Here is a 27710-nt window from a genome sequence, read left to right as displayed (position 1 = left end):
CCCCACCCCAAAGAAAAAGAGTTTGATCCAGAATATAAGAAAATGGAAGAGAATATCTGAATGTAATTATTTGCCTCTCTATCCTATTTTTTGGTGGGGGGAAGGTGTTACTGTGTGCTCTTTGGTTTTTATTTTAATTATGGTAGGAACATGACACTGTGTGAGTTTTAGGGAATAGGAGGAACTGGAAATAGAGAAGGACATGCAACCGGAATGCCTTATTTCTCACGCTAGAAATTCTAATTTACTTCATTTCAAACACAAATTTGAGGCAATTTAATACTTGCCAACGAACACTGTATTTTGTTTTGTTAACGGGTCTAAGTGGATGATTTAAGAACATGAAAATGAGATGATGATTGATACCATTGTTATTATAACCGCTAATTTATTAAGTGTTTATGATGTAGCAGGCATGTGCTAAATGCTTCGTGTATATATTATCTCCTATAATCCTTACTACAACCTTGTAAGATAGGCTTTCTTACCCCTGCTTTATAGATAAGTAAGTGGGACTTAGGGAATGTCCTGTTTCCCCTATAGTTGGAAAGACCCTTCCTCACCAAATTGGATGAAGTTTTTTTGAAAAAGCCACTGGAGGTTTTGGAGATAAAGCTGCAATAGTCCCCCACCCCCAATTTTTTGCTTTCTGTGCTTTTAGTCACCTGTAGTCACTGACATCTGGAAGCAGATTGGTCCTTCTTCTGACATCGGTTCAGCAGGTCGATAGTAGCCTAATGACCCCTCTCTTCAGTCTCATCACATAGGCATTTTATCATCTCACATTGGCACAAGAAGAAGGGGAGTACAGTACAGTGAGATATTTTGAGATGGAAAGACCACATTCATAGAACTTTTATTACAGTATATTGTTAGAATTATTCTGTTATTGTTGCTAATCTCTTGCTATACCTTATGCATAAATTAAACTTTGTCATAGGTACATACAGAAAAAAACTTTGTAGTGTTCAGTAGGCATCCACCGGGGGTTGGTGGATAAAGTGGTCTATTGTATGTGGAGAATCCAGCTAATTTTGGAAAGTTGTACAGTAGGGAAACCCTGATAGTGAATTCTGAGAGGCGTTATAAGGGTGAGAAAAGGAGATAAAGCCCCCAAGGTTGGTCTCCAAGAAAACACCAAATGGCAGATGACACTGTTGCCTCCAGAGGCACTGGGATGGGAGGCCACATGGCCTCCGCAGCCGTCAAGGCTAAGGAGCTCATGGCAGCAAGACCAAGGATGAAGAATGGATGCCTCTACCAGCCTAGATTGTCTGGTCAAGCACATGAAGTTCAGGTCCCTGGAGGAGACCTATCTCTTCCATCTGCCCATCAAGAAATCAGATCATTGAGGTTTTCGTGGGATCGTCCTTCAAGGATATGGTTTTGAAGATCATGCCCATGCAAAAGCAGACCCATCCTGGCAGGCAGACCAGGTTCAAGGCATCTGTTACCATCAGGGATTACAGCAGACACATCGGTCGGTGTTCAATATTCCAATGAGGTAGCCCCTGACATCTTTGGGACCATCATTCTGGCCAAGTTCTCTAGTCCCAGTGCAGCGAGGCCTCCGGGAGAACGAGATCAGCAAGCCCCACACTATTCCGTGTAAGGTGACTGGCCGCGGCAGCTCTGTGCTGGCGTCCCACCCACGGCTCTGGGGCCCTGGCATCATGTGGGCTGCTCTACCTCCACGGAGGGCTGTCTAGCTACCCCGAGCAACTTTGCCAAGGCCACTTTGGATGCATCTGCAAGACCGAAAGCTGTCTGATCCTGAGCTCTGGAAAGAAACCATGTTCATGTTCACCAAGGCCCCCTCTCAGAAATTCACTGACCGTCTTGTAAAGACCCACACCAGAGGTTCTGTGCAGAAGACCCAGGCTCCAGCTGTGGCCACCATGTAGTTTGTACAGAAGAAGAATGAAGGCCAATTAAGCCTGTTAAAAACAAAAAAACCTGAAAGAGTGACTGCTTGGTACCTGATAGGCACTTGCTAAACATTTGTTAAGCAAATAGAAGATGGTGGTGGTTCTCTCAATATTCTTGAGTGACACTTTTTTCTTTTTCCAGATATTTCTTCTTGCAGGTAGAAAGCGGAAAAAGAGCAAAACATCCAACTACCTTATCTCCACTGATCCAACAGATTTATCTCGTGAAGGGGAAAGTTATATTGGCAAACTCAGGTGAGAGCAGCATTGTATCACACCTGCTCTTTCTGATATTTTTATTCCTGTAATTTCAGAGGAATCTGTATCTCCTTTACAGTGAACATGTACTGATTGTGTACTTTCAAGAAAAAAAAAGAAGTTAATAGAAAATTTAAGTCCCTTCCTTATTTGAATGAGAAGTCTTTGAAACAGTGGTGAACATTTGGAGAACAGGCAAATGGGCCTCCATTATGTTCCACACCTGTACTAGATTTGTATTTGTGTGGGGAACAAAAATATAGATCATTAATGGTAACTTCTTCCTCTTGATTCTAGATCCAACCTCATGGGGACCAAGTTTACAGTTTATGACCATGGCGTCAGCCCGACCAAGGCCCAAGGTCTGGTGGAAAAGACCTATATCCGGCAGGAGCTAGCAGCCATCTGTTATGTACGTGCCATCCTCATAATGCATCTTTTCTTGAGTCTTTTTCCTAATTTCCTGGGTGTCCTGCTGGCACTTTAAAAGTAACCAACACTGAACTCACACTCTTCCCTCCCAAGCTTGTTTCTATTTCTGTGACCCTCCTTTTCTGTTGCTGGTTGCATTTTTCTCTGTATATTCAAGTTTTAATTATTACAAATTGCCAAGTTTGGTTCTGGCCAGAGGTTACAACAAAGCAGACTGATCTCTTTTTTTTTTTTTTTTTTTTAAGATTTTTAAAAATTTATTTGAGAGAGCATGAGCTTGGAGAAGGGTAGAGGGAGAGAGGAGAGAAGTGGGCTCACTGCTCACCGTGGGGGGCTTGATCCCAGGACTCTGGGATCATGACCTGAGCTGAAGGCAGATGCTTAACTGACTGAGCCACCCAGGTGCCCCCCCCTTTTTTAATTGAGGTGTAATTGGCATTTCGGTTTCAGATGTACAATGTAATGATTTTATTTTTTAATTAAAAAAATATTTAATTTTTAAAAAAAGATGTTATGTATTTATTTAGTTGACAGAGAGAGAGAGAGAGCATGCACAAGCAGGGGGAGTGGCAGGCAGAGGGAGAGGGAGAAGCAGAGCCCAATCCTATGACCCCAGGATCATGACCTGAACCAAAGGCAGACGGTTAACTGACTGAGTCACCCAGACGCCCCCAGATTTACTTACTTATTTGAGCAGGAGAGCATGCACATATGTGCATGTACACACGTGAGTGGGGCGAGGGGCAGGGGGAGAGAATCGCCAAGGAGACTCTGTGCTTCGTTGGAGCCCAATGCTAGGCTCCATCTCAGGACCCGTGACATCATGACCTGAGCCAAAACCAAAAAAAAGTTAACCAAGCTTAATCAACTGATCCACCTCAGTGCTCTAATGAAATGACTTTATATATGTATGTATTGCAAAATGGTTATCCCGGTCAGTCTAGTTAACATCCAACAGCATACATGGTTACACTTTTTTTCTTGTGTTGAGAACTTTTAAGATCTCCTCTCTTAGCAACTCCCCTATATATAGTACTGTGTCATTATTATTTTTATGTGCATAGCTGACACACAATGTTACATTAGTTTCAGGTATATGGCTTAGGGATTTGACAGGTTTATCCATTATGCTGTGTTAATCGGGGGAATAGCTATTATCTGACTGTATTCCTTATGCTGACATGGGCATTTGAATTTCTTACCTCCTGGTATAGGCCCTATGTAATTTAATTTAATTTAATTTAATTTAATTTAAGCTAATGTAAATTAAGCTATAATTCTCACTGTATATCATATAATGCCATGCCCTCACTGGGAAATACATATTTATTGATGATAACAAATTGGGCAGTTTGCTCATAATTGTCAGATTTCACTTTTAAGACTAAAGAATAGGGGCACCTGGGTGGCTCAGTGGGTTAAAGCCTCTGCCTTAGGCTCAGGTCATGGTCTCAGGGTCCTCGGATTGAGCCCCGCATCGGGCTCCCTGCTCAGCAGGGAACCTGCTTCCTCACCTCTCTCTGCCTGCCTCTCTGCCTACTTGTGATCTCGCTATCTGTCAAATAAATAAATAAATAAAATCTTTTAAAAAATTAAAAAATAAAAAAAGACTAAAGAATAAGAATAAAGTTTCAAGCCAATAGTATCTCTTTTAAATTCAAGTGTTCACCTTAGGTGTAAAAGGAGGTACCGTATTACTTTTCTTTTTTTGATTCCCTCTCTCTCTTCGTTTACCTAAAGAAATCAAATTGGTTTTGACGTCATTATTGGATATTTTACATGCCCAAGAAAATCTTGTGTTAAGCATGTGGTCTCTTCGTTAGAACAAGAGCTTGGTTTGGTGACTATTACATGCCTGCACTGATGTGTTTGTTATGTGTTTTACTCCATTTTGCATTAAATCTGTACAGTTTCCTGTACAGGAAAAAAAAAAAGAATGTGGTCTCTTTTTCCTTTCTGTTCCTAAGTCCCTGCCTTTATTCTCCTATCTTCCAGGAAACAAATGTACTTGGATTTAAAGGTCCTAGGAAAATGTCTGTGATTGTTCCAGGGATGAATATGAATCATGAACGGATCCCATTTCGGCCACGAAATGTAAGTAAGAACAGATTTAATCAGCAAGGGAGTCTGAAGGACAAAATTACAGTACGAACAAGACCAATACAAAAAAAGTATTGATTCTCGGAGAACCCCCAAGTTTGAGTAGGGCTTGTACCCTTCTTTAGGAGAGAGATCACACCGGAACGGCAGGGTAAGTACAATTGCAGAGTATTTGCTAAAGTGGTTGATCCAAAATTGCTTAGCCTGCAAAGAGAAATGCTAGATAATCCATCAGAATTTTAAAATCTGCTTAACTTTTGGCTTTCTTTTTTTCTGCTGTACCCTTTCTGAAACGGAGAAAATACTCCCCTTTTCCACCTTCTACCTCACAGAGTTGAGAGCGAATGATTTCCTATGGTTCTCAGGACAAAGCAGTGATTTTTCTCTTCAAACAGGACCACGAGAGCTTGCTTTCCAAATGGCAAAACAAAACCATGGAGAACTTGATTGAACTGCACAACAAAGCCCCAGTCTGGAACGATGACACGCAGTCCTACGTCTTGAACTTCCATGGCCGTGTCACTCAGGCATCAGTGAAGAACTTTCAGATAGTCCATGAGAATGACCGTAAGCCTGCAGGAAGGGTTGGGCGGAGTAGAAGGAAAGATGTTCTTACACAGCAGGGAAATGAGTGCTTCCTATCATTGACAGGAAGTCCTATTCAGGGGAGAATTATTTTAAAAAGAAATAGTTTCTTTGAAAGACTCAAGTGCAGTTTTATTTATTTATTTATTTATATTTTTAGAAAACTTATTTATTTATTTGGGGGCAGAGGGAGAGAATCCCAAGTGGGATCATGACCTGAGCTGAAATCAAGAGTCAGACGCTCAACCTGCTGAGCCACCCAGGCGCCCCTAACGAGGCAGTTTTATTTTTGTATTTATTTTTTAACTTTTTAAAAAGGATTTTATTTATTTGACAGAGAGAGACACAGCGAGGGGGGAACACAAGCAGGGGGAGTGGGAGAGGGAGAAGCAGGCTTCCCACTGAGCAGGGAGCCTGATGTGGGCCTCAATCCCAGGATCCTGGGTCCATGACCTGAACCAAAGACAGACACTTAATGACTGAGCCACCCAGGTGGTCCTAAGGTGGCAGTTTTAAAGTGAAACTTCTGAGCCCCTGTTTGGGAAGCAGAAGCAATGGCTCTCAGTAAGGCTTCCTCGGCACCTCTAGCCCTTGGAGTTTGTGCTGTTCCCTTCTGATCCTCTCATGCTAGTCCAGGAGTTATCTCCTGCTCCCTGAGAGGAATAGTAATGGAAACTTGGCTGCTGGTTAGCAGATGCTCACTCTTGTTCAGTGCCTCTTGCCATCCTCTTCAAGGTTTCCCATTGTAAAGGGACCCAGTGACCTATTTGCAGGACTTTTCTCTGTATCGTCAGTAGGCTTTCCCCCAGTATAGCCCCATTCTCTTCTAACATCCTAATTTCTTTCTGTTTTGTTTTCTAGCTGACTACATAGTCATGCAGTTTGGACGCGTAGCAGATGATGTGTTCACCCTGGACTACAACTACCCGCTGTGTGCACTTCAAGCCTTTGCCATTGGGCTTTCTAGCTTTGACAGCAAGCTGGCCTGTGAATGAGGAAACAGCAGGCGCCTAGCTTTCTCACTCAGAGCTTTCAGGAGCCGATACTTGTCTCCTTTGCTTTTGCCCCAGGCCATGAAGAGCACCAGCCCGCCCCTTTGGGAGTAATCCCCGAATGTATGTATATGTGTCTATGTGCATGTGTACATGTGTATATGTGTATATGCACACACGCACATACATACCACTCAATTTCTCTGGGCTCCACAGACCAGGTCAGGGGTCACGGCTTCACCTGGGTGAGGGGTGGTTCAGAGCACAGAAGGGTCCTTTCCAGAGCACATTGGTAACTCCTGAGGGGACTGGCCAGCACATTCTGTGCCTCTGCGGTCAGATTTCCTACACTTGGGAACTTGCAGATAGAATCAGGTTCTAATGATTACTTCCCAGGATCTTTTTTTGGGGAAGACCTTTCCAGAGTGAGATAGTTGCCTAAATTGCCTTTAGTCTTCAGGTCTGCAGACTTTTTCTGTAAACGGCCAGAGAGTCCCTTACAGCTGCTCAGCCACAGCCAGTTCAGAAACCCGGGAGTGTGGCCGTGTTCCACTGAAACCTGGTTGACAAAAACAAGCAGCACGCTAGATTTGGGATATTGCTGTACGTGATGGGCCTGGGCATCTTCCAGAATGAGCCCGTGGCTGTGACATCATATGAGTGGAACATATGAGTGGAACATGGATATCTCTAGGGAGCAGACTGGGGGTCCAAAGGTACTCTACTTCATCCGCGTAGCTTTTACATTGTTTTTTATTTTTTATTTTATTTTTAAATTTTTTTTAAGCAAGCTTAAACTCACAACCCTGAGATCAGAAGTTACACGCTCTACTGACGGATTCAGCCAGGTACCCCTCAAAATTTTTTTATTTTATTTTATTTTTTTCAAATAAGCTTTATAGCCAACATGGGGCTTTTTAAAATTTTTACTTTTATTTCACTTTTTTTTTTTTTTTTAAGTAAGCTTTGCTTTTAGCTTGTTTTGGTGATGATGGCTTCTAGAGCTTCGTTTACCTTCAGAACTGGGAAAACCCCACATGAGTGGCCATTTTGAGTGCACACAGGTAGCTTCATTCTGCCGTCCTACCCGAAGTACCCATGGGGGAGGACCACATCAGCCACTTTAGCACCCCACACGAAGACCTTCACGCTCACTTGGAAACAAATCTAGTATTATGTCGTCGTTATCAGAGCAAGCGTGGTATTAGAGCGAGCTTGCTTTCCTCCTGGGGCTTGGACGGTACTGACGTCATAGTCCCCCGTTGTCCCCCTTCCCTCGGAGCAGGCTGGCTGGCAGCCATCTCAGTCAAAGCGGCTCTGGCCAAATTTTGTGATTAGTGATGTGAGAAATGTATTGTCTCATTTCAGTTTAGGAGGACAGCATAAACTCTGGGGGTGACTTAGTCTCATTAAGACTGAGAGTAATTCGACAATTGCCTTCATCTTCAATCCAGGAGTGCCTCCTACAGCCATAGGGCTGTGGAGCCATTAGTATAGAGGGACACACACACCTGTTCTTACCATGTAAGAGGTAAGAACATTATGTATGGAAACTTACCACTGACCAGCTAGCTGAACAAGCTCCACGGACCTTGTTAGGCAGAGCTCTGGGTCTTTCTTTTTAACACAAATATTATCAGCCCTCTAAAGCCTGGCTCATTGGTACAGATCACGCTCCTGTCACTTTTCCTCACAGATCATAAGAGTTTTGCCAAGTCTTTCAGATTATTAGCACCTCCCAACAAATCCTAGGACTCTGCTTGCCACCAGCTCACCGGTCTCAGAATGCATCTGACTCTAGACAATGCAAGAGCTTTGTGAGTTCTACGTTCAGCATTGTTCTGCCCCCAAGCCTTTGTGCGCCTGAGCTTTTTGCCAGCATGGGGCAAGGAATCAGCCGCTCTTGTTCCATTATGTTTCCCTTCCGTGGACTTCCTTTGCGTCCCTGCTTCCTGTCGTTCCTTGCTCCACATCAAATAGCGACGAAGGAGAGAGCTGGGAGATGAAAAGACTCTTCGCTCGTCCCCCACAGGCGAGGCCTATCTGTTGTTTTGACGTGATTGGTTTCCATCTCAGGCGTGTTTCCTATCAAGTGCTGGTTTCCATCTCAGGCGTGCTTCCTATCAAGTGCCTCATTCATAGAAGTGCCCTAACGCGCCCGACAGACCTCTGGCACCACCACTGACGTACTGTCTGATCCGCCCTTGTTGAAAACGGAAAGCTGTTCACTTCTCTCCAGTTGCAGTAGATGACCGCGTCTGGGGATACGGAGCCTGACAGGATGGCTGGATCTAATCCTGCTTCCTCCTGCTCTGTCTGGCTCTAAGACATCCATCCATACCCCAGCTTCAGGTACTCTCTGCTTGAGTGTGCAGGCGATTGGTTTTACAGAAATCATATTTATAACTTTTGTATGCTACAGAAATAAAAAATAATTTATATAAAAATGTGAATGTCACCAGTCTTCTGTACAAAGTCCCATCCCTTATGGAGTTCCCATTCTGGAATGTTCCGGAATAACCATTTTCATCCTGTGAATCAGGATGCTGTCATCCCAGGATAGCAGGAGTCTGCAGACTCAGAAGTCTGTCTCATCATGTTCATGACACCAGGGATTTTCTAGATAGATGATGGAGCCAAGAACTGAGCAAAGGGAGGGGGCCACAGAAAGGTGGGGTTTATACTGTTCTAGATACCTGCATCCGTCGGCCTCCTGGATCTTCTTTGTTGGCATCAGTTAATGATTCAATATCTAAAACTGAAGTAGACCCTGTCTCTTGCCTCTGAGCGTTCACATTTCAGAGCTACCTTACAGAGAGAGACAAGTAGAAAAAAAATTATGTGTTCACAAATCTTTACTAGGCCTTCCCGCTCTTATCAGTGTCACAGTGAAAATGAGTCACATGGAAGGAAGCAGGAAGAGCGTAAAAGTCAGGATGAGAGCTGGAGTCAGAGTTAAATTCTTATGCCTTGGTTTTTCTTTTTCACATGGTTCTTTTTGGCTACGGTGCACGACTGGCTAAACGGATAATTTATGACACAATTCTTTGTATACTTTTCAGTGACCAGGAGTAATATCAATGCTTCAGTGGTCATTGACGTGAAAGATATCAGCAAGTGGTTTTTAAAAATCTAAAACAGGCCTACAAAAGGTTCTTTTTGATCCAGAAGTTTAGCAGATCACACAGCTAGCATCAATCCAGTTCCTTTAAACAACATTATAGGCACAGGAATAAAGCAACAGTTTGAGCCAAAACCCAGGGTTTGACCCCTTTTATGCTGGTGATTTGCCATGTGCCTCTTTCCTCCTCTCTATATTGAGAGGTCTTGAACTATATGATCTTCAATTCTTGCACACAGTTCTCCCCACTCATGCTGACAACAATGTGGAATTCCTCTACTTGCATTTGGAACTGAACTCTCTGGTTATCTTCTGGACAGCATCATGCTGTCCATAGCTGAAGATATTGCTGGCAGGGGTGCCAGAGACCCTAAGAAAGGATCACGGGTGCTGACGCTAGGGAACTGGAGAGGGCAGATTCCGAATATGTCTTTGGTGGGGGATTCTGGAATGCCAGGAGTGCACAGAGTGGGAGAGTACTCACACCACATGCTTAATGGCTGCTTCCTTCCAGTCTGTAGCCTGTTTTAATTTTCCCCATGTGAACCTCAGCTAGAGGCTTGCCAAGGACTGGCCAGGTCCTGTCCCACCCCTCAGACACATTTCTTGACCACTTGGTCGTTTTGCCTTCTCTCCCCACTTTGATTGCCTAGTTGTCATAGTCGATATATGTTCCTTAAAAGTCTCACAGACTCTTATCTGCAAAAAGCCAGGGATCACCGCAGTAAATGAAGGATTTGCCATTGGTCCTCAGAATTTAGGGAAGCCTTTATTAAACCACACATGGATTCGTGGCGCCACCTACCAACCTAGGATGAGCATTACAAGTGCATTAAAATGAAAAGCGCAGTTTCTGTAAATCAGAGAAGTCACAAAGGGCTCAGGGACTTCAACAACTGGACCAGGTTATATTTACAAAGCACCCTTGTGCTTCGGTGTGACTCTCCTGAAGGTCCTAGAATAGTAATGTTTCTGGAGTTTGGAAGCCAGTAGAGGTATTCCAGGTAAAATGCCGGCATTTGGCATAGGATTATGGCAAATACCAATATCACTTTTATTAAGATCCTTTTAAAATGGAGCAACCTGGGTGCCTGGGTGGCTCAGTCGTTAAGCATCTGCCTTTGGCTCAGGTCATGATCCAGGGTCCTGGGCTCAAGCCCCACATGGGCTCCCTAATCAGCGGGAAGCCTGCTCCTCCCTCTCCACTCCCCATGCTTATGTTCCCTCTCTCGCTATGTCTCTCTGTGTCAAATAAATAAGATCTTTTTTTAAAAAATGGAGCAACACGTTTTGGGTGACATTTTTATCCCTTCAGTTATAGAAAATGGTTTATATGCACTCATAAAGAAATTCTAGATGGTTTTCCAGGGGCTATGAGAGGAAAGAAAAACAGAATAGTTTAACTGGGAAACTAAACATTCGGGTTCTAGTCTCAGCCCTGACCCTACCTCACATTCCTTACTTTGTACCCATCTCTCTATTTCTACATGAAGGAGCAGCCTAGGTAAAAAAAATGCCCCTGCTGTTATGGAAACTTTGGAAATATTTCAAATGTGAAATGGGCCTCCATGATTTTTTCTGGCTCTGCTTAGTCTTTTGGTCCATCAGGCCCAAGCTCCTTTCATGAGGTTCTAGAGCTATGGCCCAAGAGTCTGGAGGGCAAGAAAAGAGAGAAGGCCCCAGGAAGGGCAAAGCTGGTGGGGGCCAAGGTGGGAGTGGGAGTTGGAGTGTTCCTGGTCTATTATCACCATTTATTACACATTTTAGTTTAATATGGTGGTTCTCAAGCCTCAGAGTTTTAACAACTAGTTAGGTACTATCTACCCAGATTTTGTCCCTTATTATGATTTCCAAAGATTCAAAAAGGATCCAGTGGTTCTTTTTTGTAATCTCGGGGCAGGAAGGCTAAAGAGGAAGAATGACCTGAGAGGAGAGTGGCAGGCAGAGGAGGGCTAGGAATTAGATTGAAATTTTAAAAACAGGGCAAATATGTAATTTCTAGGGTATAAATGCACATCAGGACACACTATATCCGTATAGAAATTTGACCTTAAAAAATATGTCCTTTCTTTGCCTTGAGTCAATTTTATGCTATTCTGTATCAGGTATACAGAGATACAAATTCTAAATATTAATAATTTCATATGGTCTAAAAGAAATTTTAGGGGCGCCTGGGTGGCTCAGTTAGCTAAGTGTCTGCCTTCGGCTCAGGTAATGATCTTGGGATCCTGGGATCGAGCCCCACATCGGGCTCTCTGCTCAGTGTGGCATCCACTCTCCTTCCGGTTCTCCCTCTCTCTCAAATAAATAAATAAAACCTTAAAAAAAAAAAACCTTTAAAAAACTACAATAAAAGCCTATTCCCATATCTGTCTCCTTCTTTTTCCTTGCCCTCTTCTCCTCCTGTAGTTAACTCTTTTTAGTTTCTTTCTAGTGTTTCATTATGCAGAAATAAATGCATTTGTAATTCCCCAAACTTTGTGCACAAAATATATATAGCATACTATGTACTCAGTCCGGTAGCTTGCTTACTATACCCGGAGATAATCCCCTCTCAGTAAACGCAGGCTTTCCTCATCCTTGTTTAGGCGCCACAGTACTTCACCATAGTGTTTTTTAACTAATCTCCTCTGTATGGATAATTTGCGCATTAAGAAATTTTATCAGGGAAGAAGGGGGAAAAGAAATTCTATCAGTGTCTTTTGAATATATGCAATGTTCCGGGGACCGTGTTACCTATTTTATTTTATTTATTTTTTTTTTTTTTAAAGATTTTATTTATTTATTTGACAGAGAGAAATCACAAGTAGGCAGAGAGGCAGGCAGAGAGAGAGGAAGGGAAGCAGGCCCCCCCGCCGAGCAGGGACCCCGATGCAGGACTCCATCCCAGGACCCTGAGATCATGACCTGAGCCGAAGGCAGCAGCTTAACCCACTGAGCCACCCAGGCGCCCGTGTTACCTATTTTAATCCTCTTCTTTTTCCTTCTTCATACTCAGTGACTGCCACAATGTGACACCTTTACTAAAGCTGGGCACTCCCATGGCCCTGAATCCTTCCCTTGGCTCTGCAAGTGTTTTCCCCCTCCCCACCCACCCTGGCCGCTGAGCTGCTCCCAGAGGATGGTCCTCCGCTGAGGCTGCAACGTCCAACACCGTAAGGCTGCAACGTCCAACACCGTAGCCACTAGTTGTGTGCAGTTGTTTACATTTAAATCAAAATAAAATTCCATTCTTCTGTCTGGCTAGCTGTGTTTCAAGTTCTCAGTAGCCACATGTGGCTAGTGTCTACCGCACTGGACGGCGCAGATAAAGAACGTTCCACGTGGAAGTTGTTCCTTGCCCAGCTCCCTCATTTGACTGTTAGTCTCTCCAGGGGCAGGGATGGGGATTTTTCTCTGTTTCTCCTTTGTGCCTCCCTAGCACAGTGCCAAGGACATCATCTGTGTTCAATGAATGCGGAGTGGGAAGATGAGTGACGAGGATGCTGGGCTCATGGTCTAAGTGTACCCAAGGTTACAATCGGCATGTGCCTGAGCTGTCATTTGAACCCAGACCGTCTACATTAATTTTCAAATGATTGCCTCAATAGCTACTGATAATAACACTTGTAACTGAATTAGAGTGGAGAAAGCTTTTCCTTCCTTTTGATTTTTTTTTTCCTGGAAGTCTTAGATAACTGATCCTAAAGATCCCCCGGGAACCTCAGAGAAACTCTCACGTGAGAACTGGGTGGGGAAGGCCCCAACCTCCGGCCTCTGGAAAGCAATGGTTTGTCTTGTTTTGGGCTGTAAATACACTGCGTGAGTTTGCAAGGGCCGGGCTGGCATAGCAAACTACCACGGACTGGGTGGCGTAAACGGAAGTTGACTTCTCACAGTTTGCGGGGCTAGAAGACAGAGATCAAGGGGCTGGCATGTTTGGTCTCTCCTGAGGCCTCTGTGCTTGGCTTGCAGATGGCGGCCTTCTTCCTGTGTCTGCACATGGCCCCCCTCTGTGGTGGCCTGTGTCCTTCCTGACCTCTCTCCTTATAAGGGCATGGGTCAACTGAGATGTGAGCCCACCCTAAAGACCCCCTTTTAACTTAATCACCTCTGTAAAGACATTATCTCCAGATCCACTCCTACTCCAAAGTACTGAGGATGAGGACTTCAACGTGTGAATTTGGGGGAGACACAATTCAGTCCCTTGCCTCTCCGGTTCCCTAAATAGACCTCGAGTCCATCCTTCCACATTTTTCTTTGATAAAGAGATAACAGAACTTATATTCTGCTTATCAAATTACAGGCTACTTTCATTCAATAGAGAAAGAAAGATGGCAAACACCTTTGGTAAAGGTCTGCTTTGTTCTTCAGAACACAAGATGCACTTTGGTTGATATGGAGTGAGAAGTCTTCTTACGGAAAAGCAAACAGAAGTATGAAGAGGTTGAAAAAGGAGAAGGAGGGGCGCCTGGGTGGCTCAGTGGGTTGGGCCTCTGCCTTTGGCTGGGGTCATGATCTCAGGGTCCTGGGATGGAGTCCTACATCGGGCTCTCTGCTTGGCGGGGAGCCTGCTTCCTCTTCTCTCTCTCTCTGCCTGCCTCTCTGTCTACTTGTGGTCTCTCTCTGTCAAATAAATAAATAAAATCTTAAAAAAAAAAAAAAAAAAAGGAGAAGGAACTCAAGTTCCAGGGACCCCAACCACAAGAGGAGTCAGGCGCATTAACAGCGTTGCAGGTGGGCCGGGGGGCTGGCTCCGGAGATATTTGAAAAGAGTATAGGTGCCTTTTACCTAGCAGCCAGGGAGCCATCTTCTCCTTGTCACTGTGTTCTTAGGCCATCAAATCCAGTTGTGGGTGGTTTTTTAAAAAAGGTGTGACGAAATTAGGGAAAGGTTCTAGTCACATTATTTCCCCCCTCCCCACCATAAAAGTACCAGTTTGTTGCCTATAGAAGGCATTAGACTGAAATACAAAAGACTAAAGAAGGAAATAATAACCCCCGAAAGGAAGGTAACATTGTATATCAACTCTACTTCAGCAAAAAAAATAGTGAAAATGAGAGGGCGCCTGGGTGGTCAGTCTGTGAGCTTCTAACTCTTGGTTTCCAATCAAGTAATGATCTCAGGGTGAGGAGACTGAACCCTGAGTCTGGCTCTGAGCTTAGTGGGGCAGTCTGCTTGAGAATCTCTTTCCCTCTCTCTCCCCCCTAATGCTCCCCCTTTTTGCTTGGGCACACATTTTCTCTCTCTGATACATAAAATCTTTTTAAAAAAGGAATGAAAATCAGGGCACCTGGGTGGCTCAGTGGGTTAAAGCCTCTGTCTTAGGCTCAGGTCATGGTCTCAGGGTCCTGGGATGGAGCCCCACATCGGGCTCTCTGCTCAGCAGGGGGCCTGCTTCCCTTCCTCTCTCTCTGCCTACTTATGATCTCTGTCAAATAAAAAATAAATAAAATCTTTTAAAAAAAGAATGAAAATGAGAAAATAAAAAATCCAATTAATCTTCAACCTGTCAGAGATAATCACTCTTTTTAGAGTATTTTTACTTCCCAATTTATTTATTTATTTATTTATTTATAAAACGATTTTATTTATTTATTTGACAGAGAAAGACACAGCGAGAGAGAGAGCACAAGCAGGGGGACTAGGAGAGGGAAAGCGGGCTCCATCCCAGGACACTGGAATCATGACCTGAGCCAAAGGCAGATGCTTAATGCTTAACGACCGAGCAACCCAGGCACCCTCGATTTATTTTTCAAAAACAGGATTATCCCACAAACTGCTCTTAGAATCTGTATTTCCATTTATATCGTGAACAATGTCTACTTTGTTTCTGGTTTACTTTGAAAAGTCTTGTTATTAATAACTGAAAAGAATTCCATCACATAGATGTGGTTGAACTTGTTTAAAACATATAGATAATTTGTTTAACCACGACCATGCAGTTTCGAAAAAAAAATGTATTAAAGGAGTGGAAATAATACCAAACGACATCTGATAAAAATAATATAAATTTTTACTGTAATTTTGGAGTGTAGACAACTCAAATACCCTCGACACATGAAGCCCAGCTATGACGGCAGCCCTGCCCTCCTCCTGCACCATTCAGCATGAACCCTGGGTGAGATACAGTTGTAGGACAGGGTGGCGTGGTCTGGTTCACTAAGAAGTGAGGTGAGTTGTGGATTATAAGGTGTCATTTGAGGGGAGCCATATGTATCTCTTCCAGCTTGATTCAGACAGATGCAATACTTCCACCAGCAAATTCATTCCTGAGGGTCACTGAAACCTTAAGAAAGGTTTTACCCTAGTAGGGGCAGGGCATGTGTATTAAGATCAGTCAGTCTTGAAACTTCACAGTTTCCAAGTCTGAGAACTTTAGCCAAAGGAACCACGACAGCCTAGGAAATGATATTCCTGAAGGTGTAGGACTTTCTAGAAGCCTGTAAGGGTATGGACCAGGAGACCAAGCTTCTGAAGGCACAGTATTCTAACCTGGATCATTTAGGATCTCAGAGACTTAAGATTTGGAGAGAGGAAGCCAGTCTGACCTCTGGATTTCCTCTCGCCAATCTGGGCTAGCCGTGACACTCCAAGGTTGCTTTATCGTCTCCCGTTTGGACTCTGCCTTGCCTTCCTCAAAACCTCTGAACCTTGGCTGAACTCAGCTCCCAACTAACCTGTTTCTCCTGGTATTTGAATTTTTACCTCCGTGAATGGCACCACCAATCGTTCAGCTGTGAAAGCTTAGTGAGTTTGGTTTCCTCTCTCACCCTCACAGACAACCTAGTTACCAATTCTTGTTGATTTTTGCCTGTGGACTCTTTCTGAGACCCTTTCCCTCACGGTCAAGCTCAGGAGCACAGCCTGAGCTTAGGGCACCCTGACTCTCCAATCCACCGACACCATGGCCAGAGGGGTCTTCTAACGCTCCTACCTATTATGCCACACCTGCGTCAAAATGGCATTCCCAATGCCCAAACTCTTGAGCACGGGATTCAATGGTCCCCACAACCTGGCACCCACTTATTGCAATCTATTCTTCCAGCTCACCAGTTTACAAGACTTTTCCTGAACACCCTGTGTGTACGCACTGCTCTATTTTTGTGGCTCTTCTGCCCTCTTAAGTTCTTGTTTATCCTTCAAGAGCTGGCAAATGTCGCCTCTGTAACTGGGAATTCGTTGTTCTTTCCCTCAGGTTCCCTTTGAGCTCAGTATGACTGTCCTCACACCTAGACTGCGAACTTCTTGAGGGTGGGGACCTATCCCTTGCACTTAGCTTGGTGCTCAAAGTCAAAGAGACACTCAGCAAATAATTATTGCATTAGATAGCCAGTGTTTACAGTCTGTACTTCCTTAGGTGCCTATATACTGCCCTACAGTCTTTTCATGTATGTGAGGTGTGACCGAGCCCTGATGTGACTCATTATTGACTAAACATACCAGAATTTATGTAATCAAACCTGAGCTGCTTCCTTCAAAATATTCACCTTATGAGATGGGATCCTTCATCCAGCGATGCTGTCATCCCTCCAAACACCTTTGGAGCACTTCTCTCTTGGAAACAATTTTGGCATCTATAGTACTTTCTTTTCAATCTCCTCTGTGGTGGTTTTTTTGGTTTCCTATTTATTCAGCATTGATTAAGTGCTTATCTTTCCCGGGCACCAAGCTGGTGGGGGTGAAAGATAAGATTAATCAGACACTGACTCTGTCTTCAAAGAAGTTTCTGTTCGCTTACGGAGATAAGATCTGGACTACCAACGAGATGCAAGGTGAAGTGATAATGTTCCCTCAGGGTTGGATCTGATTTTTGGAAAAAGCCAAAAGTCTTTTGGTTTCAGCCTCCCAGCAAAGAGAAAGAGAAGTCTGCGATAACACGCTGCTTTGAGCCAAAGTGTTCTCAGCACTTCCGAGAAGGAGCCCAGCGAGTTTCCAGCACCCCTCTGCCCAACCAGACTAAACTGACTGGCACGTTCGTTTCAAACCCAGATCCCCACCTGTGGCAATGCTCTTCTACGTACGGATTGTTCCCAGCTAAAGCTAAGCTCTTTGAGGTCTTATTTTCATTTTTGTTTTCACAGCATCTGGGTGACACCCAATATATGTCGGATAAATAGTCATTGAGTTACTGAGCCCAAGAGGTGTCTCCCCGTGCCACACGGACTTCACACCGAGGGTCCTCTCCCCATGAGTTTTACACTCGTGGTAGAGACAGACGATAACGACCGAAAGGACCAACGCCGGGGAGGGCACGCGTGGGGGGCACGGGCGGCGGATCTGGGACCAGAGCCCGGGAGTTCCTGCTTCCTGGTTCCCCGGAGCGAGTGTCCTTTGGTGGGAGCCGCGGGGAAGGGAGCAGCCCTTCCTGCGCGCTGGGCGCCCGCCCCTTCCCCGGCCTCCCAGGGACTTGTGCGGAGCGGCGGCGGCCGGGACGCCGAGCGTGGCAGGGCCACTCACAGGAGCCACCCCCCCCCTCTCCCGCAACCCGGTTATGAGGAAGGCTTTCAGCTCCTGGGAAAGGCAGTCGGAGACTGGGCCAGGACAGGCCGGAACCCGGAGGCTCCGGGACGAGGAAGAGAGTCGCGGCCGGGGGATCCAAGGGAAAGTCCGGGCGCCGGGGAGCCGCGGAGGCAGCGTCCAAGCCGAGGGGTCCGAGCCGCCCCGCCGCCATCCTGCAGCCCCGCCGCGCGCGCGCCTCCCCTCCCCCGCCGGCCCCGCCCCCGCCCCCGCCTGGCCGCCCCCTCCCCCTGCCGCCCAGTCTCCTCCCCGAGGGGCCCGGGGCAGGGCAGCCCCTCCCTCCGGCTCCCTCCCTCCCTCAGCAAAGCGCATCTCATTCCAGCCCTCATTCCGCACATTCCGGGCGTCCTCCTTTCAAACTCCAGGCCAGGGGGCGGGCAGGGCCCGAGCTCCCGGCTCCCGCCGCCCGCGGCCGCGTCCCCCAGGTGAGTGGCGCCCGCCCCGCCGCGCGCGCCGCCCCCCCGCAGCGCGCCGGCCCCAGGGCCGCGTGCGCCGCCGCTCTTTTCTTCCCCCGTCGCCCTTCCCGCCCCGGACCTCTCGGCCCGGCCGGCGCCCCCGCTGCCCTCCCTTCCGCCGCTGGCCCCCGAGCTGCCTTCCTCTAGCCGGTTGACTCACTCCTCCAGGAATAGGGAGCTCCCGTGCTTTCCCGTCAGTCCCATTCTGGGAAAACTCCTCCCTCGGCGCGCTCCGCTCCGCTCCGTTCCGTTCCGCTCCGCTCGGCTTGGCGCGCCAGCCCCCGGCGGGAGGGCTCCGGCCGCCCGCCCGCTCTCCCTTCTCCCCGCCGGGCCGGTGGTCCCCCGGGCCGCCGCGGGGCTCGGCGCGCTGCCCTCTGTCGTCCCGCAGTGCCGTCGCCGCCCCCGGCAGCTCAGCGGAGCCGCGGCGACGAGTTGGCGCGCGCGGGGGACCCCGCGGAGCAGGCTTAGCGCCTCGGCCCCAACTTCCCACACCCTGGGACCGGTAAGGCTGCGGCGCGGGCGCTCGAGGACCTGGCCGGAGGGCTGGCATCGGGCGGGGCGTGGGGAGCTCGCCCGGCACGTGGAGGCGGCGCGGACCTCGGGCTGGGGCCGGCCCGAGGGTGGTGGACGAGAGGGGCTTCGCGCGAGTGGGGTGCCGGAAGCCGAAGGCCCCCAGCACCCCTGCCTCGTTTCTGCCGGGCCCTTTTCTGACTTGGGAGAGCGAGTCCTGAAGGTAGTGGGTGGGCTGGTGTGAATGCCGAGGCTTTGCGCAAGTGGAGGAAAGCCCTCCGGAGGGTCCCCTGCTCCCCGGGGCTGGAGAATCCTGTTGTACTCCACGGTGGGGACCAGCCCGAGGGAGGAGAGCTCCCAGACCCTGCGCGCGCCTTTCCCAGGGACACAGGCTCCCTGCAATTGTGTGGAAAGGGGATTCCGGTCACACACAGTGGCTGTCTGATGCGTTCATGTGACCGCCCGACTGTCCCCTCTCCCGAGCTTTGGTGTATGTGACGGTGCCAGTAGGCGTATTTGTTTGTGTTGAACGTGAGTGTGTTTCCACTCGAGAAGAGTGCTGTCTGAAAGTCTGAGTGTCTCTAAGTTCCTGTGCAGTGCCACGTCTGTATGTACGTGTATTTCTCTGGAGGATGTTGGTTCTGCAGGACTGTTTTTCCTGCCTGCATGACCATGGGCAAGAGACCGTGTCTCTGTCGCATGTGTACAGGGATAATTGCACTGTGGTTGCTGGAGTGTGTGGTCCCCAGGCTCCATTCGCCCTGGACTGGACAGAGCTGGAAGGAAGCCGTTCACACCTGCCTTCTCCAGGCAGCTGTCTTTCTGAGGGCAAGTGGGTTCTGTTCTTGCCTGAAACAATCCAGAGAGCAAGGTGGGAGAAGACTAAAGGAAACTGAGATCTTTGTCTAGCGGTGATGGGATGGGCTGTTGATAGAAGTGGAGATGTTTCCGGAACGGTCTTGAATCTTGAGAGGTGTGTGGCCAGCGCTTTTCAAGTTGGCCCTGAGGACAAAGAGAATGGGTGTATACCAGCCTGAACTTATTTTCTGCTGGTCCACTGTCCTTGGAGCTAGCTACCCAGCAGTCAAATGAGAGAATCCTAATTCTTTACACTTTGCGGTGGGAAGGAAAGGGAGGAACTGTGCGCATGCTTTAGTGCCCGGCAGGGGAGGGAAGGGAAGGGCTGCCTCTCGTTTGTTAGTGGACCTGCGGGAAGACACTTCTGCGTGTCTTTGGTGTCCCCATCTCTTCCTTTCTGTTTTGCTTTTCTGTTGTTGTTGTTCTTTCTCCATTTGGGTTTTTTTTTTTTTTTTAATCATTTGAAATTAGAGGCAGAAACTGGGCAGGGAGGGAGTCTGTCCGGCTCTCTGGCTGTCCCGAAGATTGGCAGAAGTGACATAGTATGTGATGGTGTTGGTAGGGGGGCACTGGCAGATGGGGTACAGAGTTCTTTCTTCATTCCCACAACAAGGTGATGGGTAATGTCGAGGACTCTTGGAAGGAAGAAACACAACACTCTCAGAGGGGTGGTGGCTGGTAGCTGCTCCTTCATGCTCCCCCCCACCAGCCAGGGGGGCGGTGCAGATGATTCAGTGAGAGTCACCTCACCTGCTTAGACCAGGTGTGCACCTAGAGCTTTGAAGGCATCGGGTCTCAGGGCAGCATTGATGGGATAGAAAAGATACAGATTTGGGGCTGGACATACTGGGGTGCAAATCCCAACAGTCAGTTGACAGTTGTTAAGGCCCTCAGGCTAGTTTCCTGATGAGTAATATGGGAGGGGGGTAATTAATATCCATCTCAAGCATTTGTTGTGAAAATTGGGTGTTTGCCAACTACCCAGCATACTGTATGTCCCATTCTAGACTCGGTAGCCGGTATTTCCTAAGCATATTTCAGCATGGAACCTCTTTTTTTCCTAAGAACTTCTCTGAACACTCTTTGACAAACCCTGACCTGTTCATTTGTTTTTACTTAGCAAACAGGAATTGAGCCTTTGCCATAGGCCAGACCCTGTCTGATATTCTTCATCCTTAGGAACCAGGGTAGCTGGTGGCCCAGGTGGAGGTGGAGGCAGGGCTTTGTCCTGGGGAGCACAGGGTCTGCAACTCCTTTGCTCTAACTCCAGTTTTGCCTTGTCCCCCCAGGGTGAACCTGTTGAATGTTATTGGACAATCTGATGTTAGCATCTAACTCCCTCATTTTAAAAGACAAGGAAACTCCTGGGTGGCTCAGGCAGTTAAGTATCTGCCTTGGGCTCAGGTCATGATCCCGGGGTCCTGGGATGGAGTCCTGCTTCTCCCTCTGCCTGCCGCTCCCCCTGCTTGTGCGTGCTTGCTCTCTCTCTCTCTCTCTCTCACTCTGACAAATAAATAAAAATCTTTGAAGACAGGGAAACTAGCAGGTCAGTAACTTGCTTAAGATAGCACAACCAGTGAATGACAGAACTGGGACTAGAGTCCATTCTGTTCTCACTTCACATTCTGTCTTCTCTGTGGATCCTAATGCTCAGACCCCCCCACCCCGGCCCCCTGCCAGCCCCCTTCATCTGATAGGTGTGGGGGCTGGAGCTGTCTGGCTTGGTCTCCCGTCTTGTGGCTCAGATGGGAGGCAGAAATACTCCCTTTTGTCTCAGCAGAAAGCACAGAACTATAGAATCTGAGAATGCCGACTTGGGAAGGGGTCCTCTGGGGATACTTAAATGCACCCTCCGTTTGCCTCACTGGTTTGTACGTTACTTGGCCAGGTGGAGAAGGGTTTCCCTATCTTTCTAGATCTCCCGGGATGCAAATGTCGCAACCTCCCTCGACTTCCATTCTGGAGTCTTGCACTGGTGACCGGCACAGAGCGGTACCTGTTGCCTAATCAGCGGCTCCTCTCCTCCTCAGTGCAAGTGGAGGACAGGGGTCACCAGCTTTGCTTCATGGCCTTTCCTGTAGTTGAGGTCAGTCTGGGGGCAGTGGGAAATTCAGGGCTTGTGAGGGTGGCTTTACCTTGCTTGTCTGGCTTTGCCCCCCATGACCCTTTGTTGGCAGGGGTTGGGAAGACAGCTCCCTTTTAAAGCTCTGAAATTGGAGCTGAACAGCTGCTCTCTGGTGCCCCCCTCCTTCCCCCCCAGGGGTTTAGCCAGCTCAGGGGCCCAGGTGGAGGTGGGGGCAGGGCTTTGTCCCTGGGCAGTGCGGTCTCCAACTCTGTGTTCTAATTCCAGCTTTGCCGTGACCTCTTCTGAAATGACAGTTCTCCCCTTGCTTTCGGTTTTTCTATTTAGATATTAAGGGGATTCTAATCACCTCCTGGGTGATAGGGTCCTGGAGCCTTCAGCTGATAGCAACTGGATCTTTGGGAACATTTCCACTGGAACTCCAGTCCCTAAGATGGGTGCCCACATCCTCCTGTCTTTAACACAGGCAGGCCTCTGGAAAGGCAGGAGGACCGGCCCGCTCCATCACTGTGCTGAGGGTGGGCGGGCCCCCATGGGTGGGGACCTGGCTTCCTTTGACCCAAACTTCACGGGAACAATAGACTTCAGAGGAGTCACCAGAGGCAGGAAATGGGAGCTGTGCTAAGGCAGGGTGACCCTCCTGTGAGATGAGATTGCATATCCGGCCCCGAAAGGAAAGGCAGGGTGTTGGGGGCAGTGCAAAGGGCACTGGGGAGGGCTGATGACACATAGGGTGGGCCTCTCCTTCCCAGGGGGGCCTTTACTTAGAGTGAAACCAGAGCTGCTTAGAGCCCAGTATTTGGCAGAGCGGTCTGCTTTATGCCTTACCAGCAAAGGTACTGTGGTGTCTGCCAGCGTCCGCGTATACCAGGCTCACTCCTGCCAGAACCACGAAGTCCCCTGCCCTTCAAGCCCTTGAGAGGTCTTCGTGAATTGTCCTGGCTAGGATAAAAGGCTAGTTTTGTTTCTTTCTGGCTGATCTCCATCTTGGCTTTGAGCCTTGAGTAATAGTTGCCGAGGGAGGCAATTTGTTCAGTAGGCAGAGCTCTGGGTAGGGAGGCGACAGGCCTGGGTCAGCTGGACAAGAACGTAAAGGGATTTTTTTTTTTTTTTTTTTTAAGCTACAGTCAGAGCACAAGATAACCAGGACAGGCAGGGGGAGATTCCTGCTTGAAGCATGTGGTGGATGATTCTGGGAGGCAGAGCACACTTCTGTTGCCTTTCTCTCTGTGAAGGAAGAGCGAGCAGACTTGGTGAGAGGGCTCAGGAGAAGGAGCGGGCTTTGGGAGAAGGGAGACACTGCACCAACTTGCCTTTTGTGAGTCCCGGTGGCTGGGTTCTTACACATCAGGTTTGGGGGTCCTGCTAGCCACCGCAGGCATTAAGCAGAGACTCCCTCTAGGATCTGGGGAGGAGCCAGGGGCACAATGATAACTGCTGTTACCATTTTTCCTTCATGTGGGCAAGAACTGGAAATGGCAGGCTGGTAAGCTTCTTATTGACGAAGGGACTCCAAAATGGCATTGAGAGAACTGCTCACCGACACGGTCACCCCACCAAGTCTTGGAAACGTCATCTAGTTGAGGTTGGCGGAATGCTTAGAAAGGACATGGAGTCTCGTGATTTTTCTTGGGTCCAAGAGAAATGAATAGGTTTGGGCTGCTGCAGCAGTGATGTGGATTTATAGCTGGTGGAAGGGCCACGCTGGCTGCTCATATTGAGCTCATGTTGCCGTTGTGGGGGGGGTGAGGGGGGAGGTGGAGGTCTCCAGTGATAGGCCATGAGGCTCTCATTTTGGCTTTGTCCTCTGTCAGTTCTGTGGGTGTCTAGGACAGCAAGCAAGCAAGCAAGGAGGACGGAACCAATCATCTTAATTGTCTAAATGCTGAGATTAAGCAGAAACAGGAGATGAAAAACCATTTTTTTCTGTTAAGATTAATACATGCTCATTGTAGAAAAATTTGTAAATTAAAGAAGGAAAAAAGGTACGTAATGCCACAACTCAAGGATGAGCATGGTTAATATTTTGGCATATATCCCTCCAAATTTGTGTTTATGCAAATAAATTGATATATATTATATAATTGGAATGCTACTCTATCCTGTTTTTTTCTTCCTGAATACTATATAGTAAGTAATATCCCGTATCATAAAAAGTAATTTAAAGGCATAATTATAAGGATCTGGATAATATTACCTTATATGAATACACGTTAATTTCTTTAACTGCACACTACCAAACTTTTTTTTTTAAGAATTGAATTGCTTTTTAATTTTTAAATTTTTAAATTTTTTTAAGTATATGCAGGGGGCGTGGCAAAGGGAGAGGGAGAAACAGGCTCCGCAGTGAGCAGGGAACCCCATTTGGGGCTCAATCCCAGGAACCTGAGATCATGACCTGAACCAAAGGTGAACGTTTAACCAACTGAGCCATGCAGGCACCCCCCCTCCCCGCTTTTTAAAAAGATCTTATTTATTTATACGGCAGTGCACAAACGGGTAGCAGCAGGCAGAGAGAGAAGTGGGCTCCTCGCTGAAAAAGGAGCCTGATGCAGGACTTGATCCCAGGATCCTGAGATCATGATCTGAGCCAAAGGGGAACGCTTAACTGACTGAACCATCCAGGCATCCCATATTAAATGTTTTTGTAAGTTGTGTTCAATTTTTAGCCATTAAAAAATTACTTGACATTGAGTAATGTTAAATCTGTATAGTTCTCTCAAAAAGATTTAAATATAAAATCGTGCATTTAAGTATGTACAGAATAGGAACTTACTATCAATTCTTGGGGAGAAAAACTTGGGACTTTGGCTGATGAAGGAAGGGGAAGGGAAACGAGCATTTATTAAGGGCGTATCAGGTGCCAGTTCTAGACATTTCTGCCTGTATCACCGTGTTTAATTTTCATGGCAGCCCCGTGAGCTAGGGTTTGCTGGTTTGATTTTGTTTTGTTTTTTAACCTCTACAGAAGAGGAGGAAAATTACACAGAGATTAATTCTGGGGTTGGAGTTTGAACCCAGGTCAAACCGACTCTTCCGACTGCCCTGTTAAACCCGGGGCCTGTGTGGGCCAGTGGGGTGGCGGGGTCTGCGTCAAGAACCCTAGTCTGGGAAACTCTGGTGTGCTCTGGCCACATTGGAAGTCATGTCTGGTTTTGGGGGTGAGTACATCCTGACCTGTTAAGTACTGAGCTTGTGGATACTGTCAGTGTCTTAGTAGAGGGGCGATGAGGGGGGTGGAACCTGGAACCTGTCCTGCCCTCAGGGTGCTGTCATATCTCAGGGCCAGAGGGAAGGCCCTCCTTGCAGCAAGGCTGTTCAGGTCTGTATGACCGTTTCACTCCGTGGCACAGCATGGCCCACATGGGAATTCATGATTCAGGATGATATGCATAGAGCTTGCTGTAGCTGCTTTGGAGGAGAGGTTTCCCTAGTGGGTAGGAAATAGTGCCTCAAGGGCTTCTGCTGCCTCCATGTGGCCCTGGGCAGCAGGTGGGGCTTGCCCTAGGCTATGAGGGAGGGATTTTCCCACCTTGTGCTTTTGGGATTCCTGCTGGGAGGAGGTAAAGATAAACTAACGGGAGCTGGAGGCAAGGCTAGAGACTGTGGGGTGGGTAGTGGCCGTGTCTGAGGAGTTGGAGGAGACTCTGGCTTGGGTAGCTGTGGGAGCTCCTGCCTGGCTCCCATCACGCACCAGCTGAATGAGCAGGTGTGAGGCTGGGTCAGGGGAAGGTGGGTAGTGGCCACAAGCACACACTCCAGAGCCATACTGCCTAGTAGAAATATAGTGTAGGGGCGCCTGGATGGCTTGGAAGGTTGAGCATCTGCTTTGGCTCCGGTCATGATCTCCAGGTCTTGGAATCAAGTCCTGAGTCGGACTGCTGGTTTAGTGGGGTGTTTTCTTCTCCCTCTCCCACTGCCTCTCCCCCTTCTCATGCTTTATCTGTCTCAGATGAATAAATAAAATCTTCAGAAAAAGGAGAAAAGGGGCGCTTGGGTGGCTCAGTGGGTTAAGCTTCTGCCTTTGGCTCAGGTCATGATCCCAGCGTCCTAGGATTGAGCCCCACCGCGGGCTCTCTGCTCAGCAGGGAGCCTGCTTCCCTTCCCCCTCTCTACCTGCCTCTCTGCCTACTTGTGATCTCTCTCTCAAATAAATAAATAAAATCTTAAAAAAAAAAAAAAGGAAAAAAGAAATATAATGTAAGCCAGATAAGTAATTTTAAGTTCTCTAGGAGCCACTTTTAAGAAGTAAAAGGAGGGACGCCTGGGTGCTTCAGTCATTTAAGCAACTGCCTTTGGCAGGTCATGATTGCAAGGTCCTGGGATCAAGCCCCTGCTCAGCAGAGAGCCTGCTTCTCCCTCTTACTCTGCTGCTCCCCATGCTTGTGCTCACTCACACTCTCTCTGGTAAGTAAATAAATAAAATCTTTTAAAAAAATGCTCCCCACTATTAAAAATAAATGGGTTCCACACTTTAAAATAATTAAAAAATGTAAAAAGAAGGGATGCCTGGGTGGCTTAGTCTGTTAAGCATCTGCCCTCAGCTGAGGTCATGATCCCAGGGTCTTGGGATGGAGTCCTGCTTCTCCCTCTGCCTGCCACTCCCCCTGCTAGTGCTCTCTCTCTCTCTCTCTCTCTGTCAACTAAAGAAAGAAAATCTTAAAAAAAAAAAAAAAGAAATTGGTAAAATGAATTTTTTTTTAAAGATTTTATTTATTTATTTGACAGAGATCACAAGTAGATGGAGAGGCAGGCAGAGAGAGAGAGAGGGAGGGAAGCAGGCTCCCCGCTGAGCAGAGAGCCCGATGCGGGACTCCATCCCAGGACCCTGAGATCATGACCTGAGCCGAAGGCTTAACCCACTGAGCCACCCAGGCACCCCAGTAAAATGAATTTTGATAACATATCAAACAACTGTCTTAAATATTATAGTTTAAATATGCTATTGATAGTAAAAAAAAATTAATGAGATAGTTTGTATTTTTTTTGTACAAAGTGTTGGGAATCAGGTGTGCGTTTTACACTTAACATATCTCAGTTTGGACCAGCTGCTTTTCAAGGGCTCAGTGACCATATGTGGGTGGTGGCAGGTGTTTGGGCAGCACAGATTTATAGCCAGCCTGCCTGGGTTTGAATCCCTTTTCTGCCAGTTATCAAGCTATGGGGCCTTGGGCAAGTTCTCATCGGCACTGTGTCTTACTCTCCCCCTCTGCCAGTATTATTATAGAACCAACTTCATATGGTTAATGTGAAGATTAAATTAGCTAATATTTGCAATAAGCTTAGTTTTTTAACCTGGCACATACTAAACACTATCTGTGTAAGTGTCCATCAAATAAATGACCCATAAATGGTCCTTAATCTCTTGACAGGCTAAGTTTGTAAGAGGAAGAGGCCAGGGATATGCTGGGAAGAAAGTCCTGGAGTGTCCCTGTGTTAGGTAGGCCATGCCTCTAGCCCGTAGTTCTATGTAATGAAATTGCCTTCAGATCAGATGGGCCTAATCTACTGTTGCTGAAAAGGAGGCCTGCCTTCTGGAAGTGAGAAGAAATGTCAGCATCCCTATGATAAGACATGTTCCAATCCAGCAACAGGTGTGTCCTGCTTGAGGCTTGGAACTGTGCTGGGTGGCACGGAAGAGGCAAAAGCATCCTCCGAAATGCTCCATCGTAAACTGCATGATGTCATGTTGGAATGGGGGTGAGGTCACTTCCAGCACTTGGAGGTTTAAGCAATAGTCGTGCTGCTTATGCAAGAGAGGAAGCAGAGCTCTATCAGTGGCTTCTGATACCCTCCTCAGAGCTCTGCCAGCCCCAGCTCTGCCAGCATGCCTATGTTGGCATTGGCCCCCTCCGCCTGTACCTGCCCTCAGCCACTCCACAGGGGTC

The 27710-nt window shown here is 47.3% G+C and overlaps 2 protein-coding genes, 1 long non-coding RNA gene and 1 pseudogene across 14 annotated transcripts in view; 3 read left to right on the top strand and 1 right to left on the bottom strand.

The window, feature by feature from the left end:
* The window catches only part of TULP3 (TUB like protein 3), a 66293-nt gene extending 57557 nt beyond the window's left edge, over positions 1–8736 (top strand). For 10 of the 11 annotated variants that reach the window (XM_059403801.1, XM_059403804.1, XM_059403806.1 and 7 more), the window contains 5 exons: positions 2071–2183; positions 2484–2598; positions 4614–4712; positions 5114–5285; positions 6165–8736. In XM_059403801.1, coding sequence (XP_059259784.1) covers positions 2071–2183; positions 2484–2598; positions 4614–4712; positions 5114–5285; positions 6165–6298 — 633 coding nt within the window. In that variant the 3' untranslated portion in view covers positions 6299–8736. The remainder of the gene's footprint in view (positions 1–2070; positions 2184–2483; positions 2599–4613; positions 4713–5113; positions 5286–6164) is intronic. The other variant, XR_009404877.1, reaches the window with a different exon arrangement.
* Positions 672–2062, top strand: LOC132019962 (small ribosomal subunit protein uS5-like; annotated as a pseudogene).
* Positions 5205–18869, bottom strand: LOC132019963 (uncharacterized). Its single transcript, XR_009404878.1, has 3 exons — positions 18532–18869; positions 16887–17068; positions 5205–5291 (listed from the first exon to the last, which is right to left on the bottom strand). It is a non-coding gene; the product is annotated as an uncharacterized LOC132019963 (long non-coding RNA).
* Positions 17572–27710, top strand: part of TEAD4 (TEA domain transcription factor 4) — a 63323-nt gene continuing 53184 nt past the window's right edge. For both annotated transcript variants that reach the window (XM_059403800.1, XM_059403799.1), the window contains exons 1-2: positions 17572–18048; positions 18239–18341. In XM_059403800.1, the coding sequence (XP_059259783.1) occupies positions 17587–18048; positions 18239–18341 (565 nt within the window). In that variant the 5' untranslated portion in view covers positions 17572–17586. The remainder of the gene's footprint in view (positions 18049–18238; positions 18342–27710) is intronic.

This window comes from Mustela nigripes, chromosome 6, assembly GCF_022355385.1.
Source record: "Mustela nigripes isolate SB6536 chromosome 6, MUSNIG.SB6536, whole genome shotgun sequence".
In the NCBI taxonomy this organism is placed as follows: Eukaryota; Metazoa; Chordata; class Mammalia; order Carnivora; family Mustelidae; genus Mustela; species Mustela nigripes.
The sequence above is the reverse complement of the archived record's forward strand: the minus strand, read 5'-3'. Positions and strand labels throughout refer to the sequence as shown.